Source organism: Python bivittatus, unplaced genomic scaffold (genome assembly GCF_059951505.1).
Source record: "Python bivittatus isolate LINGU-HERP-01145 unplaced genomic scaffold, Pbiv_v1 ctg000700_np1212, whole genome shotgun sequence".
In the NCBI taxonomy this organism is placed as follows: Eukaryota; Metazoa; Chordata; class Lepidosauria; order Squamata; family Pythonidae; genus Python; species Python bivittatus.
Genome location: NW_028277098.1, coordinates 53,372,553 through 53,395,856, shown reverse-complemented (window position 1 = coordinate 53,395,856; position 23,304 = coordinate 53,372,553). Strand labels below are relative to the sequence as shown.

Genomic DNA, 23,304 nt, shown 5'->3' with positions numbered 1-23,304 from the left:
ACCATCTCAATGCCTAAGAGCAGCAAAGTAACTCAGCGAGAACAGAGCAATGAGCCTGTCACCGAATCAGTGGCTGATCTACTGGCCCTGGAGGAGCCTGTGGACTACAGACACAGTGTCTTAAATGTGGCTTCAGAAAACTGGAACAAGCAGCAGGTTGGAGAGGAAGCAGATGAGGACAGGCCAGCATGGAACAACAAGCTACAGTACATTTTGGCTCAGATAGGCTACTCTGTGGGCCTGGGGAATGTGTGGCGGTTCCCATACTTGTGCCAAAAGAATGGTGGAGGTAAGTGACCAAGGAAGAAGAAACAATGCTCAACAGAGAAGACATCTGTTCTGCTTCCTTGCTCTAATGTAGAGGAAAGGAGCATATTTTGGCTTGAAAACCATGATTCTCATGTCATATTAAACTACACATGTACACCCATCATCCATTATTGGGTGGTTTGATCAGGTTTTGTGGTCTGTGCTTTAACAATATCTGAAAGACCTGAGATTCCCCATCCTTAGGCCACCTAGCAGGAACTCTCCAGTTTCAGATGGGAATCTTTTCCAGCCTTCTCTGTAAAAGCAGGTAAAATGTATAATCTATCATGCAGCTCTTGACTGTATGGTAAAATACATTACTTTAAGTGTATGGTTAAAGTGTATAGGATTTTCTTGTACTTAGTTTGTATTTTTTTATTTTATTTATTTAAAATGTTTGTATGGCTGCCCATCATAAACACAACTCTGGGTGGCTCACAACAATAAAAACCAATGACTATAAAATCATAAACCATAAAACCATAAAATAAAAAAAACAAAAACCCAGTGCCTCAATCATCCCCTTGGGATGCCCCACAACCAGCTCCAGATATCCTCATATCTGATATCCTTATATGATCAAGAGGACTCATCAAATAGGCAAATAGAAGCTGTTACCCTAAATCAGATTATTTATCTAGATTACTTTGTGATTCCATCATGCACAGCAAGCAAGTCCCTTATTTGTTTACTACTTTCTTGGTAAAAACAGTATCTGAACCAACAGAAGACATCTTGCTTGATTTATTGGTCATTCTTTGATTACACACACAAAGCCATGGTGAAAACAAATCAAATCACGATTATCTCAGAAATATTTAAATAAGCCCTCTTTGTTAAAGACTCTCTTGTAAATTAGGTAATCATTTCATGTATTCAGTCCAGTCTTCTAGCGATTTAAATTTGTCAAGTTAGTTGTATTACACAATATTAACTTAGTTGTTTAGTTTATATTTCAGATATAGCTTATGATCCATCATCTTTTAACCAACGTATTTTCTATGGTGTGATTCCTTTTTATTCTCTCGAACCCCCTGGACTGTTGGAAATAAATTATGGCTCAGGACTCTGTCAGCAGGATAATTCTCCAAAACTCTCCAGAACCAGGATGGAACCAAATTTGGTGGGAGAAGCCTGCAAAAAAAAAAAAGATCAAGTTTGAAAATGGGCTGGATCATACTACTATGTTATGCAAAAGAAAATATGGGTGCTTCCTATAGCCACTGATGATAAGAGGATGGGGAAGAATTTCAGAAGTTGTGCTCTGTGCTCTTTCCCTACCTTGTCTTTGGTTTTTTCCCCTTAGTATTGTATGATTATTGATGAATGTCAAAGACAAGGAAAGATTAAATTTTCAGCAGGGGGATTGGGAGAAGAGAAAGTGATTGCTCGTGTTTTCATGCTACTCTTCACCAGAAGTATAGAGATGAATATTTTAATTTTGAACACTTTCCTTTTGTTTTGATTTATTTTACAGTCTTTTTAAGGCTAGTAGGTTAACTAGAGTTCAGTAAATAGGCATCCAGTAGAAGCCCCAATGATGCCTCACACATCATGTCATCCCACAAATGACACAAGCTTATTATGATATAATTATCATTATGCAAATGACATACAGTATGTCATTTGTATGATGGCATCAGGACATATGTGATGTCACATGCTGTCTTGCCCCTCTGCAGGGCTGCTTTAGTCATTTTGACAAAAGCCTGCAATCCTGTTGACAGTCTGCTGATTATAGTGTGGCACACCAATGATTTTCTTTCTTTCTTTCTTTCTTTCTTTCTTTCTTTCTTTCTTTCTTTCTTTCTTTCTTTCTTTCTTTCTTTCTTTCTTTCCACATACCCATACACATACATACATCTATATATATATCTATATCCACACAAACATATTTATGCCCATATATGTACATAATCGGTGGCACTTTGCTAAGCATGGAACCTCATCCATTGATTTGGTGGTGGGGAAGGAGATGCTGGGGAGATATGGAAGAAGCTGAGGGTGGGCTGCTCATGGGGAAGATGGGGCCTGTGTCTGAGACCTGTTCTACCCTCCAGCCCTCTGTATTCATCCCCCCAGGCCAGGTCATCAGGTCCTTGATGGCTTTGGGCTCCAGCTGCTGCTACATTATTCCAAGTCTGTATATCACAAGACTGCCCTTATCAGTGTTCTGATTGTGGATGAAGGAGCTGAGCTGGCATGATAATCAAGACTTGGGTGGGCCAAGAGCAAGGAGTTCCCATCTGAGAGATAAGCCTACCTGGATTTCAAGTTTGGCACCAGCCACAAACCCAGGTAGGAAGGGTGGGGTGACAGATGATGATGATGATGATGATTTATTATATTTATAACAGCTTACATCCTGCAACAAGTCAAATTACCTTTAACATCATCAAACGTCATCTGCCTATCCCAGGTCCTTGGGAAGGACTCGATTGGTGAATAAAAATGCCAAATCCAATCTAAACATCTGGTTCACTGTGCAGCCAACAATAATAATTTATTAAATTTATATGCCCCCTGCCTCCCAACAACTCTGGGTGGTTTACAATTGTTAAAAAATATTTAGGAACAAAAAACAATGCAAAAACCCCACACAAAAGCAGCACAAGACCAAAAAACAATGATGGCAAAGGAAACAAAGTTGGAGGGGAAGAAAAAGGAAGAAAAGGGCCTTGGTCATCCTCGCCAAAGGCCTGGGCAAAGAGCCAGGTCTTTAGGGCTCTTTGGAATGTTAGTAGAGTGGGAGCCATTTGAATTTTGGGGAGAACCTCATTTGTTTGAATTGTAACCTTCCTTAAAAAGTAACACATGCTAAAAGTGAAAAATATTGAATTTTTTCAATATGTATCAATATTTTTACCTTGCAAAACCACAGATATTCTAAAAGCTGGGTGTGTGTGGTGGGAAAGTGGTTCAAACATATCTCCAGAGGAAATGCATTTTATTAGGTGGGAGCAACATAGGACAAGATTCTTTTTTTCAAGAAATGTTGGCGCATTGTGTTTTGTAATTCACATTATAAAATAATTTTCATTATTTTTGTAACGAGCATAGTTAATTTTGGTAGGTGATGTCATTTTTGTTCTGAAACATTCAAATTGTTTTCATGCATAATCAAATATACATATGTTGCATAGAGAGAACAGCTTTCTTCTGAAAGTGTGTGTGGCCCTGGGCCAATTTTTCTAGAACACTCTGTGCTCAAGACCTGACAAAACGGTGCTGCATTGGTTGGACATTTCAGTGAAACAAAGCAACTCAGTTGCTCAGCTGAATACCTGAATGTGCATCCCAAATTTGTATCTGCTAGTTGTAGCTGCTGATCCTCTGCAATACAGTACTCCTTTGATCTGTCCTTAGAACTTGTACCTGATTCTAGAGTTTATCTGATTACAGATTTCTTAGAATGTCTTTGAAATTCTGATCTTCTTAGCATATTGGGCTGCTGGAATGTTCTTGTTTTACTTGTTGTAAAATTATTCCTGCATTTATGTCATCATTTTTCCCATCACGGACTTGAAGAAGATAGAGAGGTTTTAGGACAGTTTGCCATCTGGACCCTGAGCAAGTTCAGAATCTTTGTTAGATTGTCGTGTCATGTGTATTTGAAGCTTTATGAAATATTCTGCCCAGGTGAGTTCACCTGGCACCTTCCTTGTTAACTTTTAGATTCAGATCCAGGCTTCTTTTTTAATATCAGACCTTTTGATGAATGGTGATTTTGTTTTTCTCTGCTGAAAATATCTACAGTTTTCTTTTCCTTTTTTAAACTTGTGCTTGATCACCTGTACTATTGATGCTCATTTTATTCTTTTGGACCACAGTCCTAACAGACTATGCTTCACTAATGATAGGAGATGCATGGAATTAGATCGTTAGTTTGCTGTGAATCATTGGTTACTGGTTCTATTTTCGAGTGTTTTGATTTTAAACCATATTTATTATTAGCCACCCTAAGATTTTCTTTAATATTTAAAAACTGAGAGTCAGGACTTTACATTAATAATACAAGGTGCAAACACACCGGCACTTATCTAAGAGCAATTTTATTGACTGTACCTGAATAAAATTGTACTGGCCTTGTCCTGAATGTTGTGCTTCAGCCTTTCTGGGTTGAATATTAGGCTATCACAAAGCTTCATCTGTAACACCATTTTAAAAATATGTTTATCCAGGTGTTTTCAATTTATGGGCCTCTAGCTATGTGTGGTCCTGACCTGTGGAACCCACTTTAGCCACAGACCTCCTTTATTGTTGTCCACATTTCTGGCTGACTGCTCATTGGTGGTCCACCAGAGAGTGCTGTTGTATTAAGAAGGAACCTAGTCATATACAGTAACTGTTTTCCAAGCACAGCTTTTGGGAAGGAGGATTTATATAGTATGTTTCTGCACACGTGCATAGAAATTTGATTGGCCCTTTCATTCAGCATTGATCAAAGTACGAAGCAGCTTAGCAATGAATGGTGGTCTTATTGCTGTAGGAAGTTTTATGCTGATTATTTCAGATAGTACCAGTACTGATGTAGAGGGTTGTGCTTTAGAACAGTGTTTCTCAACCTTGGCAACTTTAAGATATGTGGACTTCAATTCCCATGCTGGCTGGGGAATGCTGGGAGTTGAAGTCCACATATCTTAAAGTTGCCAAGGTTGAGAAACACTGCTTTAGAAGGTATTTCAGCGGTTATATTGTTTTCCTGCAGCCATGGGGAAAATAGGCTGTCATTTGTTTGGTCAGTGGGACTTTTTATCAGATACAACATGTTTGGAGCTGACACAGTGGTAAGAAAGATTTGGGGTGTGGGGTTAGCTCACTCACAACTGTGTCAAGCATTAAATCAGTAGTGTTATGGGGATGTCCTTATTTATTTTTTTCCCAAGCTGCCTATCTGGCTTACTGAAAGTAAGGGAGGTTTTAAAATCCTGCTGATGTTGAATGTGCTTGGAATATTAATGTGGGGAGTATTTTTAGATTTTCTGATCAGCTATTTATATTTCTCAACCAACCAGTTAATTCCAATCTGTCCACTTAACCTAAGAATGATAGTGCTGCTGTTTAAAGAGTCTTTTATGAAGAAGTTTCATCCAGCACTTCCAGGAATTGTTCTTTCTCAGCATATAGCTGCTGTGGGAACTATAAATGCAAAAGGCAGCATACGATTATGGTAGATGTGAGGTTGATAAGGACGCTGACTGGCTCAGATACCACGCTGAACAATATTTTGCTTAACCATCATTTATTAAACAAATCACATTTGGCTGGGCTCACACCATATGCTAAGCTACGAAATATGTATACAATGTACATTGTGCTGAGTCAGAACCAAACAAAGCATATGATGGCTTAGCACATTCATTGAATGTCTGTCTGAAAATGAAAGCTGATGGCAGCCTTTCCAATAGGCATGTACATTTATTGTCAAAAGCTTGCTGATCCATCCACCCATCTATATGGCTTATATGCTGCGGAAATCATTACAGACCCTGAGTGGCTTATATATCCATTATCCAACCCTAGTACTAAAAACAGTGAAATACCAATTAAATCGTAACAAACAACATCCAGAATGCATCAAGGAACAATTAAAATTCCATTAAGCAAACCATCCCAACTGCAAGAGGGAGCAACCTCATAACGTATCTGCCCCTAAAATCTGTTGAAACAGTCAGGTTTTAATGGCTTTTGTAAATCCCAGCAGGGCTGGGGCTGGTTGGATTTAAGGAAGGATGCCAAAAAAAAAAAGAAAAAAAGGGATATAACAATTGAGAAGGCCTGCCCCCCACCTTGCAATTCACAGAACAATAATTAGCATGAATTACAAGAAATATTTAAAATAAAAAAAAACCACCACCTTGATTTAGCATAAAACTTTTCCTTTCAGTCTTGATGTGAATTTCCTTCTCTTTTCAGAAAATCTACAGTACATCTCCCTGCCTGTTTTTATCTAGATGTCATTCCCTCAGAGAGGGTTCAATGATCCAAGTCTGCCATTTTAAAACAGAAACAAAAATGTTGTGCCATGTGTTTATTTCTCCATAAAAAAAGGTGTGAAACTCTGAAGGTTTTGTTTCAGAGCTGAACAAAAATGCGGCCTCGTTCTGAAGTGCCAGACCAAAGCCGCTTACTGTCTGAAACCCCAGATGGGTCTTTAAACCTTTCCCCCCATGCGTGCTATTCAGTCTGCCTCAGGTTGTTCAGGGTCAGAAAAAGAAATAACATCTCTAACGAAACTTTCTTTTCCCTTTCAGGTGCTTATCTCGTCCCATATTTGGTCCTGCTCATCCTGATTGGGCTCCCCCTCTTTTTCCTGGAACTGGCTGTAGGGCAGAGAATCCGCCGGGGCAGCATAGGAGTGTGGAATTACATCTGCCCTCGATTAGGCGGCATCGGGTTTGCCAGCTGCTTAGTGAGTGCTTGGATGGGATTGTATGTCTTATCAATGCCTGTGCTGCAGATGGGTGGATAATATGTAGGTGGTTTTGCAAAAGAGAGGGTCTGGATCTGTTGGTAAACGTGTGCATGATTTACAGTAGATGGACCAAAACTGCTAATTCCCAGTTATCTAACAGGAGCAGCCAAAAAGGAAAAGGAAAAGGAAAAGGAAAAGGAAAAGGAAAAGGAAAAGGAAAAGGAAAAGGAAAAGGAAAAGGAAAGGAAAAGAAAAGAAAAGAAAAAAGAAAAGAAAAGAAAAGAAAAGAAAAGAAAAGAAAAGATCATCTCAATAAACTCTACTTCTAAAATTTAAGAAGTTTGGGTTACCTGGGTAGGGTTTTTTTTGTTTTGTTTTTTTTGCAACTCCATCCTATGCTGGCTCGTAAGACAAACAAGCAAAAAGCTGCATAACAGGATCAAGGGAATACTATCAAAGTTAAATGTGTAATATGTTCTACTTGTGTGTATCAACATTCATAGCCTTCTCCTAAAAGCCCATTTTTCTGATTAGGAAGTTAGGAAATAAGTAGGCTGCTAGCATAAGAAAAAAATAAGCCATTTAGGTTGGGGACATTTTATAAAATGTGCTCTATCTTCTGACTTGTAAACAACCTTGTAACAGTATATTACCGCCCCAAGAATTCAGTGCAGATCTTGGAGAAATGTTATGAGTGATCCTGAAAAGCATTTATTTCTAAATGAAATACCTAAAATGTCTAGCAGCTTAACAGAGGCAAAAGAAACATGATCTTGCTGGACGATCTAAAAATAAATAAATAAATACAAGTAGTACCCAGTTTAAGAACAAGTTCTGTTCCCAAGGTCTGTCCTTAAGTCGAATTTGTATGTAAGCCAGAACAGTATTATTGTATAATACTGTATAAGTAGTATTGTGTAATGAACTCGAACCATTGTATATTTAACTCGAATCATTGTGTATTTAACTTGAATTTTGCTACTATTTATTTATTTATTTATTAATTAAATTTATCCCCGCCCATCTCCCCCTAATGGGGGACTCTGGGCAGCTCACAATTCATTAAAACAAATAAAAATACAATTACATAAAACCTATACAAAACAATTACTAAAAAAGAAAGAGTCCAGGAGGCCGATGGTTCAGAGCAGCAAATGCCAGGCCTCTAAGGGGCTAGCCATCCCCACACCTGATATCTTCCCTCCCCACCCCAGGCCAGATGGCAGAGCCAGGTCTTCAAATCCCTCCAGAAGGTCAGGAGTGAGGGGGCCAATCTCACTTCTGGGGGCAAGATATTCCAAAGAGTAGGGGCTGCAGTAGAGAAGGTCCGCCTTCTGGACCCCGCTAGTTGGAGCTCTTTTACCGAGGGGGTACGGAGCATGCCCTGTGTGATCAGGTGGGAAGGGTTGAAGTCATGGGGAAGAGGCGGTCCCTCTGGTAACCTGGTCCCATGCCATGTAGGGCTTTAAAGGTGATAACCAACACCTTGAATTGGACTCAGAAGCAAACTGGTACCCAATGCAGCTCGTGGAGCAACGGTGTTATATGGATCCTTCTTGGGGCTCCCAAAATAGCCCGTGCAGCTGCATTATGGATCAGCTGTAGCTTCTGGATACTCTTCAAGGGTAGCCCCATGTACAGCACATTTCAGTAGTCTATATGGGAGATAACAAGGGCATGAGTGACTGTTCGAAGGCATCCCGATCCAGGAAAGAGCGTAACTGATGCACAACCCAAAGTTGTGCAAAGGCCCTCCTGGCCACAGCTACCATCTGCTCTTTGAGCAGGAGCCGTGAGTCCAGAAGGACCCCCAAATTACACACTGTGTCTGTCTGGGACAGTGCTACCCCATCCAGCACCAAGGATGACAAAGTCCTGGATACAGAGGAGCCATTAACCCACAGCCACTCTGTCTTACCAGGGTTCAGCTGAAGCCTGTTGTTCCCCATCCAGACCCTTACAGCCTCCAGGCACCACGAAAGGGTGGTCACGGCATCACTTACCTCACCTGGGATGGAGATGTACAATTGAGTACAATAGACACTGTTCTTAACTGTGGGTTATCTGTAACCTGGGTGTTCTTAACCCAGGGACTACCTGTAATGCTGAAAACAAGGGGAATTATGACAAAGCAAAGAATCATGTTTGAGATCATTTTGCAAGATCTTCTGTTGGATTTTGCAATATTATATAAATTGCAGTTAATGTAGGAACTCAGCTCATTAGGAGACTGGCCTTGGTGGAGAACAGCTATTTTTCAATAGAAAAGACTGCAGCTTGTGAAGCTGTGCACGAGTTCCTTGATTTAATACCTTTAACTTCCAGCTAAAATCTCTTTCATAAAAGTACAACTTACAGTTATTTGAGCATTATCAGAATAATGTATTCAAAGAGAGTTGCTTGTTGCATTTTATCTCCCATACTACACTTTCTTGCTATTTTGTATTAAATTCAACTTAACTAAAAACATGAGGACTGAATTTAGTACAAAATGGAATGATTCACCTTTTCAAATTATCATTTTTCTGCTTTATTCAACATTTATCACTTTTCCCTTTTGATCTAATGGCAATAGGATCAAGGTCATCAAATTTTAGTCAAGATAAACTTCCGTTTCTGCTTATTTTCTTATCTTGCATGCTCAAATTTTATATGTAGCTCAAGAGCAATTATGTCTTTTGATGGTTGCCATCTTTTCAATGAGTATTCCACAGGAGTGCCATAAGGTAGAGGATCCCCTACTGGATTACTCCTTTCTGAAAATCACTGAGCAGCTGGCAAATGGGAAATTCTTATAATAAAACCTTCCAATCAGATCATTCTATGACCATGTTAAACCAAAGAAATGTTGGTTAAGGATGCATACACTACAGTGGGCTAAATGTCTGTACACAAAGGGATTCTGTGGCAACATGTAATTTACTGCACTGAATTAATTCCACAATTGCTTTCTGGGAAAGTTCTGATTCAAAATTATTCACATATCCAAAGGAAGAAATACATCAACACCCAGATGAGTTTCTATGTCACATTTAATGTACAGTCATATTTCTTGCCCATGTATACTGCTCTATTTATTTCAATGGATGACGTAGATCTATGCCATCAGCTGAATGAAAACATCATGGTCTACAGCCACTGGAATTAAGCAGGTTCTTTGGGAGCACTCTCTTGGCATATGAGTGCTTCCAGGTAACTTGGAGATTAAATATGTTCATAAAACTATCCTTGCTGAATCTGACAATTAAATTGGCCATTTCCTGGGGTTCACTTTAGTATGTCCTCTACCTTTGTTTGAACGATGTATTATTATATAGGATCCAGACATGGTTTCAATCTCCTTTTACCAGGTCTGCTTGTTTGTTGGACTCTATTATAATGTGATCATTGGATGGAGCATCTTCTACTTTTTCAAATCCTTCCAGTATCCTTTACCTTGGAGTGAATGTCCTGTCTTAAAAAATGGCTCAGTGGCAAGTGAGTAGCCAGTTTTTGCCGCTTTCTATATGGGAGAGAGATCGGGCAAACTTTCATTATAATTGTATACTTTTTATTAGAACTGCAATGAAGATAATTGTTGAAATAGTACTTAATGCTGCTTACTGTTAATGCCACATGGAGGGGTGGGATGTGCTCACTTTCTTCTTCCATCATTGAGGAGCACAAAATATTAATTTGCCCTGTATCTCATAGTAATAATGTTACTCGCTCTTCCATTCCAAGAAATGACAATAGCTCAAGTCTATTTCAACCTGCTGGAATAAGAAATTGTATTAGCTAGCAAGACATAGATAGTTTCCAAAGGATGCAACAGAGACATTTTGGAAGTTAATGGAGCGTTTAATAGACTTTGAACATCTCCCAGCACATAGATGAATCTTTTATAGTGAGTATAAATCACCCAATTTATTCAACCTTTAATTTTGGATAGCAACATTCTCCCCACCTCCATTTCTGAAAAAGATCTTAGGCATCTTTCCTGATGTGTCCTATGCGCCAGTTCTCTTTAGCCACTAAATAAATAAATTCTATCTCCTTTAGCTACAACTTAGGCATGTCACTGTAAAATGCCAAAGCAAAGGTTTGTACATAATGTACTCAACCCAAGTTCTTATCCTCTGTAGCTGTGGAACCGGAATGTGACAAAAGCTCTGCAACTACTTTCTTCTGGTATCGCAATGCCCTGGACATTTCCAACTCCATTTCAGAGAGTGGTGGGCTTAACTGGAGAATGACCTTATGTCTGCTGGCAGCTTGGAGCATTGTGGGCTTGGCCATGATCAAAGGAATCCAATCCTCGGGAAAGGTAAGTGCCGTGGGAGAACAGGACTTCTGCAACTAACTGATACCCTTCTTTTAAGACCATAATTCAGCAGTCACTGCTACACATCCAGAACATTCAAGTGAAGGGAAACATGCAGACTTTGTCTACCCAGCTGCCAAGTACAAGTATGGTCCTGTGCTTTTCGGTAGACATCTAAAAGACAAGCATGTGAGCAGCCCATGGCAACAATGGGTTGTATTCAGCAGTGTCCAATGTTCATTCCAATTAGATAGCTTGATTTAAAGTACTAGAGGTCTTGAACAAATGTATTATAATATGAATGGACACATTTATTGTAACATAATTTTTTGTGGACTATAACCTACTTCACCAGTGTATGGACCTTATGCATTTATTCATATTTAAAATGCCACAAGACTCCATAACTCTTATTTCAACAAGGATTACAAGCTTGATTTCTGGGGAATGTATAGACATGCCCATCCTGACTTTTTGGCAACAGTATGGAAGTGGTTTGCCATCATCTTCTTCTGAGATGTTTTTCAGTTTCTCAGTCTAGTGGACTGCCCTTCTGGAAATCATAGTTCTGTTTGCAAGGGAAGGCTAAGAATGTCTAGCAGATAATTTTCCTAGTCTCATCAAATTGAAGTTCCCAACGTTTTTACAGAAAAAGATGGCCTTGGTGCCTATCAGTGCTACCGCTGATTTATATCACATCCTCTCCCTCATGTAGGTGATGTATTTCAGCTCTCTCTTTCCGTATGTGGTATTGATCTGTTTCCTGGTCCGGGGCTTGCTTCTGAGAGGGGCAGTAGATGGGATTCTGCATATGTTCACTCCTAAGGTAAGACCTTTTTTTAAAAAATGCCTTTGAGTCAGTGTTGGCTCCAGGCGACTGCCCAGATTGATCCCAGCAGTTTCTTGGCAAGATTTTGGAAGTGGTTTGCCATTGCCACCTTCCTAGGGCTGAGAGAGAGTGACTGGGTCAAAGTCACCCAGCTGGCTTCATACCTAAGGTGGGACTAGAACTCACAGTCTCCTGCTTTCTAGCCTGGTGCCTTAACCACAACACCAAACTGGCTATCTAAGACCATTATACTTACCATTCAATCTAACACCTTTAGCTTAGACAGGAGAGATGCTCACAGAATATTTGCATTTTTGTAGAGATAATAAGTTGCACATTTTACTTATTAATTACATTTTAATACTGCATTTCCTCCAAGAAGGGGGGGGGGTTAAGATACCCCACTATATATCTTTATATTTACCCTATGAAGTAGAGGAGGCTGAGGGAGAAAGGCCTTCAGAAGATCACTAGCGTACTTAAAAATTAAGGGGGATTTTCTCTCTCTAGTCTTAGTTGTGCCTTAAGGCATTCCTTTCCCATTTTGGAATGTGTCAGATATGTAGGAATAATCATTTAGTTGTTGGATATTATCCCAGAATGTTAGCATCTTCCTTATGGAAATATCTGCGGCACTAGGAGTGTTTTTTATATCGCATGGGGATGCTTTTATTCCATTTCAAAAAGATGTTTTGGAATGCCCAGGACTGTCAAGGTAGATCATATCTGCAATTACCTAAAGCAGACATCATCCTTCTCTGGGACTGTGTGCCAGCTGTGGAGGGTAGCTGTATGACCTTGGAAAGATGCAATTTTGAGAGAGTCACCAGCTAGGGCTATGTTTGCACTCCTGAGTAGAATTTTGGAATTGAGGCATTTTTGGGGAATTGAATCTGAAACTCGGTCCTCTTATATTATCTTATTTACGACAGTATTCTTTGTGTAACCTTTATTTTTAGTTTAGCTGTGAAACTGGTTCACTGACAACTTTATTTTACAATTTGTAATTTTATGGCTATTTATAGCTAAATAGTGCTCCAGTGGGTAACAATAAAATACTGATAAAAGAGCGCAGTTGTAATTCATCAAATAAAAATGCATCATATAAAAATAATGTATATTTTATGATTGTAAGCTGCCCAGAGAATATAATTTCTTGGGCAACATGAATATATGAACACTCCAAACAAGTAATTGCTTGATTTTGATGGATCTTAAAAATGCCCAGTGTTCTTTGGATTTGCTCACTGTCATCCATAGTTCCACTGGCAGAGGAGAAAGTTATGGGCCTCTTGCCAGCGTATAAACAAAATATACATACAATCTTGCTCTTTGTTTATAGGTTGTACCAGGTGTTTCCCTGATGACCAACAAAGATGCAGGGATGACTTGGACTCTCTCTCTCTGTCTCTCTCTTTTTTGCAGCTTGATAAAATGTTGGATCTCCAAGTATGGAGAGAAGCTGCCACCCAGGTCTTCTTTGCCCTTGGACTGGGTTTTGGTGGAGTTATTGCTTTTTCCAGTTACAATAAGCAGGACAATAACTGCCACTTCGACGCAGCCCTTGTCTCCTTCATCAATTTCTTTACTTCCATCTTGGCCACATTGGTTGTTTTTGCTGTGCTGGGCTTCAAAGCCAATGTTATGAATGAGAAGTGTGTTATTGAGTAAGTACCACCTTCTGTCTCTCTCCAGGTGGTTTGGATAGGGGACTCTACATTCTGGGAAGCTGTCATTTCTTAAGCGCAACTTCATTCTGGTTTGAAATTTCAATAACCTATCATTCTCCTCCAACTGGGTGGGTATCTGGAGTTTACAGCAAAATTGAGAAGAGAGCTTTTCATCATACAGTTTCTGAAGAAAGTGTTATGGAGCAATAAAACTAATTCTACATCAGCTGCAAAAATTGATGGCTTATTTTGCAGAGAGAGGGTGGCTTTCATCGTATGTTTAAACCCCAGGGAATGTCTCTGTATCTACTTTTTCTGTTGTAGGAATGCTGAGAAGATCCTGGGTTATCTGAACACAAATATCCTCAGCCATGCTCTGATACCACCCCAAGTGAACTTCTCCCATCTCACAGCCAAGGATTATACTGAAATGTATGCTGTGATAAAGACAGTGAAGAAGGATCAATTCGAGAAGCTGGGATTGGATCCCTGCCTGCTAGAAGATGAGCTTAACAAGGTATGTTTAAAGCCTGGCATTTTGGATCCAAAATGATGGGTCTCAGTAGAGCCATCTTAATTCCTTTGAAAACAAAGAGACGATCTACATGCCCAGGAAAAAGGACACATTGTAGTTCTTGAGAAGCAATATCACTTCCAGAATGAAGAAGAGGATGATATGCTCAAATACTGCCCAAATGTCAAAGACCTTTCTGAATATAAATATCAGTCCATGAAGCTCATCAGCAAGAAGAGTGGAATGGATTACCAGTATCTAGTGATGATGAGAATTCACTAAAGTAGGAATAAGTAGCTTAAGAGTATACTAAATATTAAAACCAAATATATATTTTATATATATATATATATATATATATATATATATATATATGTATATGTATATGTATATATGTATATGTATGTATATGTATATATGTGTGTGTGTGTGTGTGTGTGTGTGTACTGATATTGGCTTGATTATCATAATGATGAGCCCTAATATGGTCATTCCAAGAAAGAAACCATGATGTAATGTTAGCAATAAGCCACAATGTGAAACTATGATTTGATTTACAAATTCCAAAATCCAGGCTTGTTTAAAACACATCAAATCCCAGAATCCTAGCTTATTCATATTTTTTGCTTAGTGGTCCACCTCTTTTATTCTAAGTGCTTGAAGAAGAAGTGGAGAAAACTGGGCCAAAAACACCAAGACTACATTTTTCCAGTGCACAATTGGAGTCTGGCTGACATTGAACACAAAGGCATGAAGTTGTTTACTTATTTTTAGCTTAGCATTATGTGAGAATCAAACTGTCATGGCTTGTTCAACAAGTCTTTTTTTAAAAGGATCTGACAGAGTTTTTTGTGAACAAAATCTTCATACTGAATCAACTTAAGGTTAAGAACTCTGTTCATTAAAACTAAATTAAAAAAATAAGATACTGTAAAATAACCCTCTTCCAGGAAGAAAAATATAGTTGCTGGATTCAGTTCATTGTGGCTTTGAATTTCAGAATGCCTATTTTAATAGGTGGACTGAAAAGTGCAAAGTCCATAGAATGATTTTCTGCAATTACTAAGTGATTTAAACAAAATAAAATCAGGTACTGATGATACCTAAACCTCTGCCATTGGATGACCTTACCTCGTGGCCTCATGTAGATGTTAAATAGGAGTAGAGAAAGTAGCACCACACACATTAAGAGTTTAGGGCTAAACTCCCCCCCCCCGCCAAATACTGACTAGAACTGACCTCAGAAGAAAGAGGAAAACTACTGCAACATCTTGCTTCCCACTCATAGTGCCCTAAGTTGATCTAGAAGTTTACCATGGTCAGTGGTATTGAAAGCTGCTGAGAGACTGAGGGCTAGGATAGATGCACCCCCACCATCCCAGTCCCTCCACAGGTCATCAGCTAGTGCAACCAGTGTTGTCTCAGCACTATATCTTGGTCTGACTCTAACTGAAAGAGATCCAGATAATCATCTTCCTCCAGGGCTCTTTGAAGCTGTAGTCTAACCACCTCACTTGTCCATTCCCTTGGGGCCAAGTGACTCAAATTCATTCCAGATAACTGGGCATGGATTGGTCAACTCAACTGGACTTGCACAGCCAGAGTTTAGCTTAGACCTGATCTAAGAAACTTTATCTGACAGATGTCTAGAATATTCCTCATAGTGGCCTCTCATTCCAAGCAGTGATTAAGGTCTCAGATGTATCGGATTCAGAGGCATCTTTGTAAAGAAAGATGATATAAGAGAGTTGTATTTTGTTCTGAAATAGGCTGGCTTCCCACACAATTCTTTTAATCAAAAGGTTTACAATAAAGCCAGGTGGGGCAAGGAATTCCTTTGGAGATGCCAAAGAAAATGTCAATCAGCCCACAGGTGCTCTTGAAGACTACTGCTTGGATATATATAGCAAAGCAGGGACCAATCATCTTGCTGCTGTATCATAGAGACATCATGTATAGATCCAGAAGAATGTTCAGACATCTTTTGTTGTTGTTATTAATATAATTTATTGTAGCAGTATTACAACTGCAGATACCTTAGCCCACAATTATGTTGCTGGTTTTTATGTCGCGAGGTTTCTGAAATCCGTTGCCCCGTTAGCACTCATTTCAAGCATGCTGAGTGGAAACATATATGATAAGAAAATGCCACTGGATGTTAAATCTGATGTGGAAGAAAGTTCATGAATTTTCTTACTGTGTAGTAGTTTTTCCCAATGTGCTGGCTGTAATTCTGGCATTTATTGAAGGAGTGGGTGGGTTTCCTTTCTCCATAACCATTGAAAAAAGAAGGTTGGGGACTTATGGAGCATGACCGAATAAATGTGTTTGGATCATATGAAGTTGCTGATGTGGGGAAAACCTGAGGAATAAATACTCATCCCATCATATCTATGATATACATGCGATATAAAGGCAGAGCTGATCTTCTCTCCCAGAGCATGTATATATAGAGAGCAGCAGATGCTTGTGCAATCCTCAGTACATGCCTGCTTTTTCCTTTACTTATCCATGCAGGAAATTCCCCTCATTCAGGCCAGAGGCCGATATGTGATTGGCTGTTTGGCTCCGAGAGCCTGTAGTTTTACAGGTAGAACCCTATTGACAAGAATGCATGCACATCTGCTCTTATAACGCTCTTTCTGCTGTCAAGAATAACACAAGCATCTTCTTTTGGCTTGTATACAGTCAGTGCAGGGAACTGGCCTCGCATTCATAGCTTTCACAGAAGCAATGACCCACTTCCCAGCTTCTCCTTTCTGGTCAGTGATGTTCTTCCTGATGCTGATAAACCTGGGTTTGGGGAGCATGATTGGGACCATGGCTGGCATCACCACACCCATCATTGACATGTTCAAAGTGCGCAAAGAAGCATTAACAGGTAAGGTCCTTCTCAGGAAAATGCAAAGAGTCTCACGGAGAAGCACTGCAGGGCAGTTGTAAAACCTGTGGCTTCAAGAGATATATTGGAGGCTGACCACTCTGCACCCTATAAGTTGCAGGGATCCTTTCTCTTCCCCCAACACCCTGATTCAGAACCGTAACCAACTGCTACCCACCAACGCTGTAACTTTAAAGAGAAGGGAATCTCTTTTTCCTTTTAGCATCTGGGAAGTTACTTTTACCATAATGAGGCAATAGCTAATGTAATTTGGAAACAAACGGACTAAGGACCGGTTCATCAGGCTAGCTTGTGGTGAGTAGGTGTGGGCTGCATATGGAAAGTGGTTTTGTGACTCTTAATCATATTCTATGCATTTTTACTTGGAAGTAAATCTTCCTGGTTTCAGTGAAATGTACTGTGATAAAAGGATATATGTAACAGCAGCCCAAATGTAGCATATTAATGGGACATTTCTCCACATGCCAAACGTGACCTTGAGTTCACCCAATCTGCACATTCTTAGCTTGAAGCATCCCTAATCTTTAACTGCTGTGAAATGGGCCATCTTTGCTGATAGAAGAGAATATACGTAGCTCAGGGTTGAACTGTGGAGTCCTTGGGGTTCTCTGAGCTTGTTTTCTTGCAAATGTTTCATTACCCAGCTAGGTAACATCACTGAAGATGTTACCTAGCCGGGTAATGAAACATTTGCAAGAAAACAACCAGGCTCAGAGAACCCCAAGGACTCCACATCTTTGCTGATTCACTAAGTAAAATTAGGGATATCTCTGGAATACATCATACCATTAAGTCAAGCTTCTTCCAGACCTATTTATAGTAAAATTTATTTCACCTTTCTCTAAAGATAAGTTATATGGCCCATGATATTTTGCAGCACAAGCTTCTGCATGTTTACTTGGAAGCAATTCCTATGGCAATAATCCCCATTATCTGCAATGGATATTTACTCTCAGGGAAGCACACATATTGACATCATGTTTTTAAACACAGGAAAACTCAATGCCATGCTTCTGTTCTGCCTTCAGTTGGCCTCTCTATAGGGATGAAGAGGGGCTATTTAACATAAGAGGATAGTTCTTACGCAGAAGTGACATACATGTAAGAAAGTCAGTTGGATCTCGCATTTGGTTTGTCACACTCATTTGCCTGTTTTACCACTGAATGCACATGCCAATTCTATCATGCCTACACATATCAAAATAGAAGTGCATTCATTTATTCCACAGTATGAACTATATCCATGATTTGTGAACTTCTATTTAGGACATTTTGTTTTGTGTGCTGTCTTTTTTAGGCAGCACTGATGTTATATCTATATGACAAGCATAGCAAAATGTGCAAATTAGATCAACATAACAGCCCTTGCATCCAAAAGAAAGTTATGTGTGCTGACAATTGTCATCTGCTCCTTACAGTTGGCTGTTGCATTTTTGCTTTCTTCGTGGGTCTGATCTTTGTGCAACGCTCAGGCAACTATTTCGTCACCATGTTTGATGATTACTCTGCAACGCTGCCACTCACTCTTGTGGTAATCCTGGAGAACATTACTGTGGCTTGGATTTACGGTACCAAGAAGTAAGAGTCCTTTCAAAGGGAATCAGTAGAACTGATCTTCTAATATTTCTTCCTCCTTTTAATACTTTGCTTCTAAACCCACTTTTTAATACAATGGGCTTACTTAATCATGAAATCCTCAGATTTCTCGATTCTTCTTTAGATTTCTAGTGCCAGAGAAGGTTCTTGATTGAATTTCTCCATCCAATTTGAAATAAAAAAGACAGTATCTGGCCTTTGGGCTTCACCTGTTTGTTTTCTTCCTTCTCCCTTTCTAGATTCATGCAAGAATTAACAGAAATGCTGGGTTTCCGACCTTCCTGCTTCTACTTTTATACGTGGAAGTACATTTCACCCATCTGCATGGCTGGCTTGATGACAGCCAGTATAATTCAGCTAGCAGTCAATCCACCAGGTTATAGTGCCTGGATAAGAGAAGAGGTGAGTCAGCATAAGAGGCCCCTCAACATTTTCAAATCCATAAACTGTGCATCAACATGAAACTGATTCATGTTATTTGCATATGCTGCTGCATAGCGATTGATCATAAACTGCATAACAATATATAATAAAGCCTCAGATCCTCACTTTTATGTATTTATGAATTTATGTAAATACTAGATCAGGGCCCATATACATGAAGCCAAAGAGGAACTCTTGTTTTAATAGTCAGTAGTATACTGACTGTAACTTTAGAGGTCCAAAGAACTGTGACATTTTCCTCCTGCTTCATTTAATCCTTCAGGACGGCACCATTTTTACATGTCACAGTTTCATATCCTCAAAATAAAGTAATCCAGAATTATGTTCTGGTAGGGCAGTATGTGGAATCTGACTTTGAAAAATCATTTAAGCATTTATTCCTTTTGCAGGAAATTCCTATATTTAGGTAGGTGGTGAAAACAGCCATTTTTTTCATATGACTTTTCAAACAGAAGGTCTTCAGTGGTCAACAGTACAGAAGGATTATATGGATATTAGTGATGGAATAATCTTTTTATATTCTTAGAGGTGTAAGATGCCTAGAGTCTAGTGAGTAGGAAGCAGACAAATTGCTGACACAGAAAAGGAAGAGATTATATATATATGAAATGAAGAGAAAGAAAGGAGAATTGTTTTCTGTTAGCAGTATAATTCATGTAAACATTTCCTTTTCAAAGTATGTTCCTTCTCTAAAAGGTGAGGGATGAGGAATGGTTTTATATTTGCCTTGGTTCCAAAGCAATCCTAAGCTAATTAGCTTCAGATAATACCACTAATATAATACCACTAATACTTGCCAAATCACTTTTCCTTTTTCTTCCAGGCCACAGAGAAATTTCTCTATTACCCCAAATGGGCAATGACCTTACTTGTGTCTCTGATCATCTTGGCCACCCTTCCTCTGCCTGTGGTCTTTGTCCTCCGCCAGTTCCACCTGGTGTCAGATGGTTCTAATGCTCTGTCTGTCACATACAAAAAGGGGCGTATGATGAAGGACATATCCAACTTAGAAGACAATGATGAGACCCGTTTCATCTTGAGCAAAGTTCCCAGTGAAACCCCTTCCCCGATGCCTGCGCATCGCTCTTACCTGGGCCCTGGGAGCACGTCCCCAATGGAAATGAGCAGTGTTGCCAATGGACGCTATAGCAGTGGGTACCTCATGGCTACCACTCCTGAATCTGAACTGTGATCATCAACCAGCAGCCCTCCCTTACTTCCTGGGTGAAAGAGAAGAGGTCCTAGAGAAGGAAAGCTGTGCTTTAGAAAACCTCCCCATCATGCATAGCAATCAGAGGTAGATGGTATCAAGTGTAAAAGGTGAGAAGGGAAGGAGCTTTCCTTCTGGTGCTCTCCAGATGAAATACCAGAACGTTCCTCAGTGAGTAATAGTAGTCATAAGACACTGCAATAAATCTTATGGGCAAAAGGGAAATTTTAGCCAATTGGTATTGAAAAACACAGATAACTTGTTTTTAAGAAATCTGGGGTTGGGAGAGGGAGACAGAATAAGGAAACAGCCAAAACAAAAACAAGAAGCAGCTGGTTCCCTGACTCTCTGTCTTTCTCCATCCTTTACTTTTAGTCGGAAGAAGACACTTTTGTCTCATTTGCTAAATAACTACCACTATTCATAGCACAAGAACGATTATTAACCTGATATGGATTCTACCAGGACACTTCTGGTTTTACACTTTGACAATATCCAAATTGCACAGCCTTAGTGAAGAGTTCTTACAACTCTAGACTAAGATACATTTTATGTAGACAGCACATTACAATGCTTGCTGTTGCATTATGTGAGATCGGTGATGTTATTGCTGAAGATGGATCAAAAACTGTAAGGACTGAAAGGTGTTTTGTTTCAGTGAAGCTGGCCATGGTAGGCGTGCTGCTGAGACTCACAGTGTTTCTCTATCAGAAATTCAGGTTTGTGCCATGTGTGTCAATCAGAACCAAAACTTAGCTGTACCAGTGTAGTTTTCTAGAATTCATGATGTCATTCCTGACATTATTTACAGAACTCTAAGTAAATGCTGACATTAAACATTTTATGAAATACAGCACATAGTAAGAACTATTCCAGCAGCAGCTCTTTTCTACAGTAGAGATGGAGAGAATCAGAAGCTGTCCAAGCTGTTGTTGGACTTCAACAGCATCAGCCAGGAAGGCTAATGATAAGGGATGCTGAGAACTGCAGTGCAACAACATCTGAAGGGCATCAGGTTCTCTACTCCTGCTGTATGGCACACTGAATACATGGAAGGACCTTACTACATTATAATTTGGGAAGGAGTGATAAGCACATTCAAAACATTGATAATACATCTTCTTTCAAGATAGCACGTGAGTTGTGTCCTTCAGCTAGAATTAGTGTGGTGGGACTATCAAACAATGTTCTATATTTTGTACCTAAGATAATTTAAATATTTCCTTCAGACTGTACCTCTGTTCTCTTTAACTGCAATGGGGAAGTTAAATGCACAAGTATCGCAATTGTCAGATATAGGATATAACTGATAACATTACTAACAGAGTTCTTGCCTCCCACTTAGTCACATTCAGTTGGTGATTCAAACATGCAGTGCCAATTTTTAAAACCAATTTTAAAACCACCACTCCTCCTCCTCCTCCTCCTTCCTCTTCTTCTTCCTCCTCCTCCTCCTCAATTGTACAATTTATCTGTGAGAGTTTAAATGTCTTTAATGTTGTTCAAATAAATCATATAATTAATGAACATTTTAAAAGGCTTCCCCTCCCCTTTTAATTTCCTCCTTGTTTAGTTTTTTTGAGTATTCCCCTGCTTGCAACTTGTGGCCTGGAATACCACCTAGTCTGTTGTTTTTTTAAAGTAGTAAATGATGCATATCCAAAGGAATACTCTGCAGCTGTAAATCATCCACAGAAGATGCTTTAAGCGTTCATTGTAGAGAGTAGGGTGAGTAGTTTAAAGGGACTAGATCTTGACTAGATGCATGCAATACAAAAGCTTTATAGAGGCCTTAAATGGTGTTTACTGGGATTGCCTATGGCCAGCTGTTTGCTAGTTTCTGAGACTAATTTTATGCACAATCCTCTAGGAGTAAACAAAACAACAAAAAATAAAAAGAGAAGAAAAATCTTACACTTTGAGCATTGTTGAGAGCCTGAATCAGCTGGAATATTAACCCCTAATAATGCCTTTAAAATTGTGGCTGTCTAGGGCATTATGGGAAATTAGAAAGGTGATTAGTCAGTGGGTGACTAGTCACTGGATATTCTTGGAGCATTGTTGCCTGCAACCATCAGTTAAATCCAAGAAACCCACTGACTTTTACTCTGTTTTGAATATACAACACAGCTTAACTTTACAAAACCTTTTCCAAGCAATTAAATAGAGATAAAAGGTTTGAATCTGTGCTCAACATAAATCAGCAATTAAACAAAAGCCAAACCCCAGTGTCCTAACTCCACCTCACTCTATTCATTTGGCTTCCAGGGAGCAATGTGGCTGGAATGAATTAGCCCATCATTGTCTGGTGAACCTGTATATCACCATCCATTAAATTAGTGTCAGGGATCCCAATTATTCAGGATGTATTAGTTATGCAATAGTGAAAAACAACTAGTTTATTCCCAAAGATGCAATGAAATGTATCAGTGGGGAAATGTCAAGATGTCAAGAAGATGGTGAAGAATGTCCTACTTTCCCAAATCCAGAGACTGTCTATTTTTAGAATAAAAGCCTTTCCAGAATGTTTCCTGATTACAGTATTTCATTTGCTGGTAGCACTCCATTTAGGGAGGTCACAACATTTTTACCCAATTCAGCGAGGCAATGGATTCTCTTTTGGTTTGGGGGTTCTGATTTGGCTTCAGACTACTCAAGTAACCTAGAGAATTATGCATAGTTATTCTTTGATTTCTCCCTTTCCTCATTCTAGATTATTTAAGTAAGCCTACTGCCTATAATACATTACAATCTGAATAGACAGTGGAGGTAGCTAATTTATCTGTTCATATTTCAGTCACCTTCTGGCTTTTTCACTCCAATCAGAATGTATCCTTCATTACTGTACAAGTTACTTTATTTGATTCCTGTAAAAGCAGTGATTCTGCAAAAAAAGAAAGAAAGAAAAGAAGCCATTCTCCACTATAGTGCTACATGTTTCCCAGTCAGGAATAAATCTTTTGGATATGAGTCAATATCACTCCACTGGAATCAATTAAATTGAATGATTGCTATTGGAAATCTAGTCCAGCTGCTACTGATGACAAGATTATAGAATTGGGACAGACTTCATAAATGGGCAGTGCATGCCTTTCAGATATGATGAGCATCA

The 23,304-nt window shown here is 39.3% G+C and overlaps 1 protein-coding gene across 2 annotated transcripts; it reads left to right on the top strand.

Moving 5' to 3' along the window:
• The first annotated feature begins 9 nt into the window (after positions 1-9).
• SLC6A17 (solute carrier family 6 member 17) lies at positions 10-20,174 on the top strand. 2 transcript variants are annotated; one of them, XM_088153302.1, is made up of 11 exons: positions 10-289; positions 6,564-6,721; positions 10,075-10,201; positions 10,849-11,030; positions 11,743-11,853; positions 13,282-13,523; positions 13,851-14,043; positions 16,738-16,921; positions 18,361-18,520; positions 18,778-18,940; positions 19,806-20,174. In XM_088153302.1, the coding sequence occupies exons 1-11, from the start codon at positions 10-12 to the stop codon at positions 20,172-20,174; spliced, it is 2,169 nt and encodes a 722-aa protein (XP_088009428.1). The 2 variants fall into 2 exon arrangements, with proteins under 2 accessions (XP_088009428.1, XP_088009427.1); XM_088153301.1 differs by having other exon boundaries at positions 16,729-16,921.
• Positions 20,175-23,304: the final 3,130 nt, after the last annotated feature.

Coding starts and splice junctions, on each gene's coding strand:
- SLC6A17 (XM_088153301.1), top strand. CDS start 10: ATGCCTAAGAGCAGCAAAGTAACTCAGCGAGAACAGAGCAATGAGCCT. Junction 6,722..10,074: donor TCGGGTTTGCCAGCTGCTTA/GTGAGTGCTTGG, acceptor TCCTTTTACCAG/GTCTGCTTGTTTGTTGGACT. Junction 11,031..11,742: donor GAATCCAATCCTCGGGAAAG/GTAAGTGCCGTG, acceptor TCCCTCATGTAG/GTGATGTATTTCAGCTCTCT.